This window comes from Rhinolophus sinicus, chromosome 3 (assembly GCF_057876585.1).
Source record: "Rhinolophus sinicus isolate RSI-liver-muscle chromosome 3, RSI-T2T, whole genome shotgun sequence".
NCBI lineage: Eukaryota > Metazoa > Chordata > Mammalia > Chiroptera > Rhinolophidae > Rhinolophus > Rhinolophus sinicus.
In genome coordinates this window covers 151,811,674-151,822,276 of record NC_142503.1, presented here as the reverse complement: position 1 = coordinate 151,822,276, position 10,603 = coordinate 151,811,674, and the positions used below count along the sequence as shown (strand labels likewise).

Genomic DNA, 10,603 nt, shown 5'->3' with positions numbered 1-10,603 from the left:
ATCCACCTGCCAGGTTTTCCTTCCTACTGAGCTGACAATTGTCTGCACACAACACACATCATTTGTGAGTCTAGCCCAGCCATACATTGGCTCTTCCAATCCATACAAACAAGCCTCAAGGCCCAGCCCCACCTGTTTTGCATCTCATTTGCAACTTGAACTCGGGGCTCTACCTCCTCAGCCTCTGTATCACATTTTATCCCTTCTGACGTGGACTTTGTCTTTTCTCCAGCTCTTATCCCACCCGTCCCAACACTCTCAATGCTGGCTCAGGCCTGGGGAGGCCACACCTGCTCCAGGGATGAAACTGGCCTGAGGATCTGCCCAGCTCTTCCCCATATTCAGGGACCCCTTCTGGTCCTGTCTACTTATCTCTTCATCCAGGTTCTACTGCTCTTGTATGTCTCAGGCTGAAATACACTTTCTTTGGAAGTTAGAGTCACTTCCCAAACATGATCCCAGAAAGTAATGGAACGCTTTGGACCAAGTCATGGACCTTTATATACTTTCTATGTTACACCACCAATATCTCCCCTCCCACATCCCATTTTTTACCACTTTATAACCAGTATTGCATAAACTGCTTCAACATTTTGAAAATTATAAACTAGCCCCCTCTTTTAAATTACTATAATATCCATCTTGCAGATGAGAAAACTGAGGCTCAGAGAGGTTAGGAGAACTGGCAATGGAATCCTGGAGGACTTTGGAGCTGATTATTTTGTTTTTCTCTTCCATGGGTCTAAAGGGCTCCTGGTAGTGTTGTGTAGAATAAATGGGGGAAACGCACAAGAAACGGCAAACCTGTCACGCAACTTCCATAAAAAAGTAGAACAATGAGTTACTATGTATGTTGTATTTAATCGGTGTCATAAAAATAAAATAAGAGTGGTCAGTGAAAAAAGAGAGAGAGAGAGAGAGAGAGAGAGAGAGAGAGAGAGAGAGAGAGAGAGAACTTCCTAAGGTCACACAGCTAAAAGAGGACAGTGACAGAAAAACTCTGTACAGTTACTATTGAGTTTCCAGTATGTCATGAGAGATTTGTGGGGTTTTTTCAGGCTGAAAGCCTAGTGGGGTACTCACAATTTAGAGGGAGCCATATTTCCTATTCTGTTCTGTACTCACCCAACACAATTCAAGTCCTAGTGCACAGAGCCACAGTCCACTGACGAGGACAACCCAAACTCATATGAAATGAGTGTGACCCTACAGTCCTGTGGCACCAAATGACCCCACCTCCCTTGCCTCCACTGATACCAGAAGAAGACCTAAGCAGAGCTAATGCAATTGCCTATCATAAGTATTTGGAGTTGGGGCATTAAAAAGCAAAGGAACTCAGTTGGCAGAACTATAAGGCCATGTAGACATGGGCTGCAGCTGATGGCCTGTCTAGTCAGAGTTATGTGGAAGCAAGGATATTAGAGGTAGGATAGTGTGCTGGTTAGGTGCCCAGGCTGCGGAAATAGTCTGCCTGGTTTGAATCTTAGCTCCCACTTACAAGCTGCAGGATATGGGGCAAGCTGCTTAACCTTTAGGTGACTACGTTTTCTCATCTGTAAAATGGGTTATGAATAGCACTTAACCCAAGTCATTGTAATTACAATGAAATGAGTGAACACACCCCAAGGTAGCAGCATGGGCACACAGCTCACACTAAGAACGACATCTGGCCTTATTCCAGAGGCAAGAAGGGGCCCAGCGGCCTCAGGGACCCACAGATGGAGCAGCTCCCATGACTTCCCAGTCCACAGCAGGTCTGCCAGGAGGACCTGGAGCACATTATTTCAACCACCACAGGCTTTCCACAGAAAGGGAAGAGGAGCACTTCCTATGGCCTTTTCTGAAATGTTCGCCTCATATTAAAAAGGCTTTTAAAAATCATACATCACATACATTTGGAAATTTTATTCTTTTTTATTGCAAATTCCTGGTAAAGGAAAGAACACGGAAGCTGATTTCATTTAAACTTTGGTGATAAGAGTACACTGTAGCGTGGTGGCTCACAACCTCCCCAGTGCAGGAATCACCCAGGGGCCTGTGATCGTACTGATGCCTGCGTCCCACCTTCCAGAGGTTCTGACTTAGTTGGCCTGGGTGCAGCCCAGGCACCGGTAGCTTTTGGAACTCCCCTGGGGATTGCAACATGTAGCCGTGGTGGAGAACCCCTGCCAGAGCTCATGATGTGGCGTTGGCAGCATCAGAAGCACCTGAGCAATTCAGCGGACAGCCAAGCGTCACCTGCTCACATCATGCCCTCTACCTTAGTCCAGCAGGTGTCCTCTGTTCCCCTCTTCCCAGGTGTCACTGGTGCTGATTCTTCCTTTTCAGAGACCGCAGAGGAGAGCAACGCTGGAGGGGCCGTGGCTCTCTGTGCTGTGGCTTGTGCTTAAACATGGAGAACTGAACTAAACACGGTGACTCTATCACAAAAAGAAATTCACTTTCTGATTGCAAAAGAGCGTTAGCCTTTTTTTTTTTTTTTACTGTTTAGTGGAAATAGTCTTCCTATATAGAGATGCAAAGATTTGTGACAAAATAAGGAAGTACGTATGACATATTCCTCAAATGAATACTCCGTTCCAAATTAAAAAACAATTTTGTCAAGCCATTGAGGGTAAGATAGTATGTACTTTAGCAGCATATTTTATACGGGTAAACAGTAATAGCCAGTTAGATATTTCACTTATGATTTATCCTAAAAATAGAAAATGCTTTAATTTTTCCTGAGTCCTCAGCAAACAGCAACAAAAAAGTTTTTAAAATTTTAAAAGTATTTCTGTTTCCTTTCTCCTGGGCACCCTCACAGGTTAGAATGGCGTGTGTCTCACTATCAGTTCTTACATACATAGGTGAACAAACAGCACTGGTGCTAATTTTCAACGACTAATCAAATATGGCGAATGAAAATAAAACACCCAGGGTCTCCAAAGTTGCTCAAAATGAAAGTTTCCTGACAGTGTTATAAATACAATATCAATTTGATTCTCTGTCCATACAAAAGTATGAATTTCTATTTTGTTAATAATACTGAATGACTAATGTCTTAACAGTGATAAAATTTTTAGAATTTAAAAAATACATAGGATCCCATTTTTACATCATAACTCTGATGTATTATCATGCCTTCTATTTTGTCTGCAAAACTTTTATAGGGTACAGTGCATTGACGTGATAAAACCAAGGCACAAGAATACAGTAAGTATATATAAACCTTAGCACTTTGTGCTAATTTTGGAAACATTTAAAGAGGAGGTCATAAAGCCTGAAAAATTCTTACATTCTATTATGATTGATGAACAGTTAATTGTGTAATAAACAAACTCTTAACCACCATTTCATTATTAAATATATGGCTATCACTAAACAGGCTGTGGATAATTGAAAAATGTTTTCAATATTAAAACCTGGTTTAACTAGGTGGTTGATGTAAATATTGTGCCTTGCATTATCTAAATAATTGTCTTAAATTTTCATTTTAATTTGTAATCTATATGGCAGTTCTCAGTTTTTAAACTATTTTCATTACATAAGTGGTGAGGTTTTTTTTCCCAAATGTTGAGTCCCTTCTTCCTCCAAAAGACAGAAGATTTATAAGAAGATAACCAATATAAGAAATGCACAGACAACAATAACAAAATCCAAATATGGACTCAAAGGTTGAATTCCAATCTATCAGGACGTTCTCTTTCTTTAGGGTGAGGAGCAACATGTTTCTGTGATAATTCATTAGTTTCTTAATTTAAAAAAATCACCATGACATTTTTCAAAAATGTAAAATCTTGCCTAGAGCATCAAGCATTGAAGGAAAATTAAGTCTTTTCATTCATAACGTGAAGGGGATAAAAGCCTTTCCAAATCTGAACTTAGAGAAGTGGAATAAAGTGGTGAAAATTGTACTTAATACTTTTAGAGTGTTTTCAAGATTCAAGGTAAACATTTAGACCTACGAACACACATTTCCTGGCACATGCACACCATGACTAGAACAATCCCGAATGCCACGACAGCCTGGCTACAGACGTACCGCGCTCCCAGCCCCACTGGCAGAACCACCGCCAAGGTCCTTGTCCCAACTCCCTTCACATGGGAGCTTCCAGCTTCTGCATCTGTTGGATTTGCTTTTGTAGCTGGTCCTTGTCCAGCTTCATCTTGGCTTCAAGAACTTGCCTGAGGGATCCTATGCTTTCATAGATGGCTGTAAATCCTTTAAGAAAAGGTAAATTTCACAAGAGTTAATATTAATAAAACAATGCTGTATCAAACTCTACCACATGTAGTAATAGTTGATTTGGGCAAAAATTATTAACAGATGCTAAAAGTGCTGGAGCAAAAATTTGATGGGAAACTGAATAGTTACATAGCTTCATAGTATCTCCCTACCGATTACTTTTTGGAGAAATCTGGCAGTTACACTTTAACCAAGCTAACTTCACCAGTACTGGGAGAAACTACCATCAGGTAGCTCCTGAGAAAGTTTCCTGAGAAGAACACATCACTTCTGTGTCATTTCTGTCCAAAACCTACAACCTGAATCTAGTTGAGAGGAAGCAAACAGACCCAAACTGTGAGACATTCCACAAAATCCTGGCCTGTATTCTTTGATGATGTCAACATCACTGAGGAACTGATTCAGATTAAATGAGACCAAATAAAGAAGTGCACTAATTAAATATAATGTGTGATTCTGGATTAGAACCTAAATCAGGGAAGGTCTGCTATAAAGGAAACAATGGCAAAAGTTGAAAACTGAACATTGAAAAATATTTCATCAATATTGCACTGTACTATAGTTATTTAAGAGAACGTTCTTGTTCTTAGAGTATATAGTTTGAAACAATAAAGAGGTAAAAGGGCATCATGGGCCGGCCTGGTGGCTCAGGCGGTTAGAGCTCCATGCTCCTAACTCCGAAGGCTGCCGGTTCGATTCCCACATGGGCCAGTGGGCTCTTAACCACAAGGTTGCCAGTTCAATTCCTCGAGTCCCGCAAGGGATGGTGGGCTCTGCCCCCTACAACTAAGATTGAACACAGCACCTTGAGCTGAGCTGCCTCTAGGATGGCTCAGTTGGTTGGAGTGTGTCCTCTCAACCACAAGGTTGCTGGTTCAACTCCCACAAGGGTTGCGTTGCCCTGCAACTAGCAACAGCAACTGGACCTGGAGCTGAGCTGCGCCCTCCACAACTAAGACTGAAAGGACAACGACTTGAAGCTGAACGGCACCCTCTACAACTAAGATTGAAAGAAAAACAACTTGACTTGGAAAAAAGTCCTGGAAGTAAACACTGTTCCCCAATAAAGTCCTATTCCCCTTCCCCAATAAAATCTTAAAAAAAAAAAAAAAAAAAAAAAAAGGGCATCATAATTTCTGAAATGTACTCCCAAATGATTTAGGGAAAAAAATTAAACACACACACATACACGAGGTTAGGCAAATTTCCCAAATGTTAACAATTGGTTAACCTAGAGGAAAGATAAGATAGAGTTTTTGGACTGTCCTTACAGTTTTTCTAAATTTGAAGTTATTTTAAAATAAAAAGATAAAAAGAAAAATTCCCCCTCAAAAGAGCATTTCATATTATTCTGTATTTCTATTGGTTTATAAAATAAATTTTTGAAAGGTCTTGTCTTCATTAGTAAATTTAGAATTTTCTCTCATAAAAATTTCTTTATGTGGCAATTCATGAAAAAAAGTATAAACATTACTTATTAAAAACACTGTTGTTATTGAAAGAAAAGATACATATATTACTAAATAAAAGAGGAGGTTACAAATCAGCATGTATAACATGAATCTTCATTTGAAAAAGCATATAGCCTATGTGTATACAAAGATATACATAAAAATGACCTCTGGGTGAAAGAAGGTTATTTTTAAAAAATATTTGGTGCTTTACGTTTTTCTATTAAGAAATGTATTGATTGTGTAATAAAAAAATAAATATTTTTAATTTAAAAAAGGTTCATATGCATTTCTTTTTTTTTTTTTTTTTTTTTAAAGATTTTATTGGGGAAGGGGAACAGGACTTTATTGGGGAACAATGGTCAAATTGTTGTCCTTTCAATCTTAGTTGTGGGGGGTTCTGTTCAGCTTCAAGTTGTTGTTCTTTCAGTCTTAGTTGTGGAGGGCACAGCTCAGCTCCAGGTCCAGTTGCCATCACTAGTTGCAGGGGGCGCAGCCCACCATCCCTTGCGGGAGTCGAACCGGCAACCTTGTGGTTGAGAGGACAGGCTCCAACCAACTGAGCCATCTGGGAGCTCAGCGGCAGCTCAGCTCAAGGTGCCGTGTTCAATTTTAGTTGCAGGGGGCGCTGCCCACCATCCCTTGCGGGAGTCGAGGAATTGAACTGGCAACCTTGTGGTTGAGAGCCCACGCTCCAACCAACAACTGAGCCATCCGGGAGGCAGCTCAGCCCAAGGTGCCGTGTTCAATCTTAGTTGCAGGGGGCAGAGCCCACCATCCCTTGCGGGACTCGAGGAATTGAACTGGCAACCTTGTGGTTGAGAGCCCACTGGCCCATGTGGGAATCGAACCGGCAGCCTTCGGAGTTAGGAGCACGGAGCTCTAACCGCCTGAGCCACCGGGCCGGCCCCCTGCATTTCTTATTAGGTACTAAATGTTAAAAATCTCAGTGTTGAATAAATGATAATAAATTGACTCAGGAAATGATGCAAAGTTAAACACTGATGAAAACAAGTACCATATTCTAGTAGCCTAAAAGACCAAGAAAGAAAATTCATTTTTATACTTATAAGGTCTTCAATTCATAAATTTAATTGTGGCTTCTACTTAAATAAAATAATAAATGTTTGATGATAACAACAAAATTATCCTTGGGATAAATAACTATTTTTATCTCCATGTGGCCAAAATACCACAATTCCATAGAAGAAAATTATGGAAATTGGAAGGAGCTAGGAAATAATTTTGTCCCTCTTCTCACACTACAAAACTGTCTTTTCTTTCCTGACCATGATCAACCAGGCTCCATTTGAATACTTTAGTAACAAAGAGTTTTCCAGTTCACAAAGCTACCAGTGTCTTTTCAGGACCCGTTAATTGAGGATACAGTAAGTCCCCACTTAACGTCATCAATAGGTTCTGCAACTTTAAGCAAAATGACTATAACAAAACCAATTTTACCATAGGCTAATTGATATAAACACGAGTTAAGTTCCCATGGCATCTCATCAATGTTATAACAAAACGACGTTGAATCAAATGACATTATTCAAGGACCTGCTATACTTCTGCCTCATATTGAGTTAAGATCTGTCTTTGGTTAACTTACACTGATTGGTTCCAGTTCTATATTCCTGACTCAGAGTGTGTATCTAATCCCTCCGTTATGTGGCAGTGCTTCAGAAGTTGAAATCAGTTCTAACATTTTCTTCTAAACAAGTGTGAATTAATGGGCTTGTTGATTTCTAAGTAAAGGAAAACCATTCATTGTCATTGTGGTATACTGCCAACAGTACACAATAAAGCCTTCAAAAGCCTCTCAAAGATATGTGCTTATTTCTGAGACATATTGACCTTGGCTATGAATGGAAAGAATCGCAAATGGCACTAAAGTGCAGAGTTGCAAGCTAAGCAATTTTCGTTTTGTTTACCTGTCTCTCATGGTGGCTCTTCATGTATATGGAATTGAAACAATGTTTTAGTTCAATACAGCACAGCGACTTAGAAACTCACCTAAGGACATTTCACTGATATTACCATTAGCCAGGTTCATGGGCAGTTGTAGGGGAATACCAATTAGTTGTTTTTTAGATCAAATACGAAATAAATCATGAGAGCTGTTTTCTTTTTGGCCTACCAGCATCAACTTCTGCTTTCATTTCCTTCATGTCCTCACTCATCTGTAACTCCAGCTTGCTGATTCGCCCGTGCACCTTCTCCTCTTCTTGTCTTGTTCTCTGCACTTCCATATGCTTCTTTTGACTCTCTTCTATTTTGTCAAGTCTGGCTGACATATGGCTGAGCTTCTTCTCCATGTCCCTTTCACTGGCTCCCTGAGATCCATGATAAGAATCGCACTGATTACTCTAAAAAGTAAGTCTGTATTTCATTTGCACCAGTTATAAGATCATTTAACAACAGACTGCAGGAAAGAGAATCACAGAGGTTGCTTGTTGGTCACCCTAATATCTTTTCTCCGTTTCTTCCACAAGAGACCCCTGATTTTTAACTGGGTATAAATAAGGTCACCCGGAAGAAAGACTACATTTTCTATGTCTCCTGAGTTTGGGGTGGCCATATGATTAAGTTGTGGCCAATGAGACATAAATATAAGTGTATGCGGCAGCTTCCAGGAAAAGTTAAAAGACAGCTGTGGCATATCTTTGCCCTTTCCTTCTTTCTTCTGTTCCTGGAATTCAGACATCTTGAACTATGAGGGCAAGGGTCACTCGTTAGGACTGGCAGAGTTGAGTCAGAAGGATCCTGGGTGGCTGAGGACTGGCAAGCTACCACATCAGCCCTGTAATCCCCACACCCAGACATCTTCTATGTGAAAGAGGAATAAGCTTCTATCCTATTAGAGCCACCAATACCCTGGGGTTTACTGTTAGTTATTAAACAAATTCACATGGACAAATAACAGTGATCCAAGACGCAGGCGTACAAATACAGTAGTATGAATCTAAGTAAATCAATCAGTAGATCTGATAAAAATATGGCAGACACCTAAAGAAATATTTGAAATATTAAATATTTTCTTTCCTTTATTTTCCACCATGCTTCATTTTTATGGGGAGCCATGCCGACAGGTGAGCTTTGGAGGCCAGGACTATAAACACCAAGCTGACAGTGGGCTATGGCAAGACAAAGCTCTCCTGATGCTGTTCTATGCATCTGCAATTCAACAGCTGGGTGTTGAGAAAGCAGAGCCAGAGATGCAAACTGCACCATCACTTGTGCTCCATCAAAGTCCCACAGGAGGAAGCAGTGCAAGGAAAGAGAAGGGAGAGGGAGATGGTTAGGCTAAATATTAATAACTAAACCAAAACATGTGCCAGCCAAGTACTTGTTTCAGAGTCTACTGATTTTGAATATTACATATGCAAGGCTTTCTTGATATGGTTTTTGAGCAGTTCTGCAAATCTAAGTTCTATTGGTGAGTGGGGTAAAAGGAGAAGGAAGATGGAAAAGAAAACAGTGGATTCTCTTTTACTTGTTGCACCGTGATTATAGTGTGATTGAGGGGTCTGGGGAGGGGGGCGGTATCTAGTCAATGCTTTTTACCAGATCATGAAATTAAAAACAAGCTAGGATGAAGTTTGTAATTGTCAGTTTTATTTAGAAAAGCAGATGGACTATTTGGTTCATTAAGGTCTTGACTTTACTTCATCTTAGCTGAAAATATTGAAATTTTCTCCTTAGCCTTTGTTAATTAAAATAAGTCAAAGTGCTCCATCTCTTTATAACAATTACAAAGAAGCAATATGAACCATGGAAATGGGTTCTAGCGCAAGACACAATTGAACAGATTAATGTGGTGCTAAATAAATCAATGATAAGTTACTAGGTACTAGGTATTACTCAAACATTGCAGACCCGTACCAAATAATTTTAATGTGTTATTACTAAACATCAATACCTACATTATTTTCCTTAACAACCAAGGAAAGCTGATCGATTTTCTGTAAAAGTTCTTTTTCTATCCGTTCCTGTTCCTGTTGCAACCAATTTCGTGCAGATAAAATCTGATTACTGAGTTCCTCAACTGTACCTTTAAATCTGAAATAAGAAAGTTTGCAAGTTAGATGTAAAACCATTTTAAAATGACATCAAACAACCTCAGGCTGCAACTATCAAAATTCTCATTAATATGTCAGCATTAAACTCAGCTCACTCAGAATTACATACTTACTTTTTCTTAAAATTACATTTAGCGCTAAATTGGGAAGGGGTGGGAGGGAAAGAATACATACAACAGACAAAAAGCACCTGATAATACTTCCTACCCATGAAGAGCTGACAGTGTGGGCACTGAGGTGTCACACAGTGACACTGAGCCACGTCACGTGTTAATTTTTGTAGTTCAGAGGGTTCCCAGTGCTCCCAGCTCAGAGGACAGTGTCTCAGCTCCCGTCCAGGCTTCCCTCTTTCCCTGGGCTCTTCCCCCTGCATCCCTTTCTCTCTTATGTTCTCCAAATTGCTCTTGCTGCATGCAGATATTCCCTATTGCAATCAAAACTAAAAGTGAATGAAAAAACATAACCCTCTATTCCTCTAGTCCTTTCCCTCTCCAAATTCCTTAAAATAACACTTCACACTTGCTGCCTTCCCTTAATTACTTTTTAAATTATTTTTATTATGAAATGTAAAAAAGATACAAAAGAATATATGTAACTTAAAAAAATAATGAAATGAACACCCACTGTAATAGAAGCCCCTAATTATCTGCAATACCTGTTTTCCTCTTCTTCCCTATTAAGAAATCCTCAAATGTGGACCAAGTACATGGCTGCCTAGCCAGAGGCTACATTTCCTAGCCTCCCTTGCAGCTAGGTGTGGTCATATGGCGAAGTGGGGCAATGGGACACATGAAGAAGTGATAAGTACAACTTCTTGGTCGTATCATTCAAAACAAAACTTTTTG

At 39.9% G+C, this 10,603-nt stretch overlaps 1 protein-coding gene across 2 annotated transcripts in view; it reads right to left on the bottom strand.

The window, feature by feature from the left end:
• Positions 1-1,894: 1,894 nt before the first annotated feature.
• The window catches only part of FAM81A (family with sequence similarity 81 member A), a 66,649-nt gene continuing 57,940 nt past the window's right edge, over positions 1,895-10,603 (bottom strand). For both annotated transcript variants that reach the window (XM_074327655.2, XM_074327654.2), the window contains exons 7-9: positions 9,603-9,738; positions 7,817-8,012; positions 1,895-4,204 (exon numbers count right to left, since the gene is read on the bottom strand). In XM_074327655.2, coding sequence (XP_074183756.1) covers positions 4,080-4,204; positions 7,817-8,012; positions 9,603-9,738 — 457 coding nt within the window. In that variant the 3' untranslated portion in view covers positions 1,895-4,079. The remainder of the gene's footprint in view (positions 4,205-7,816; positions 8,013-9,602; positions 9,739-10,603) is intronic.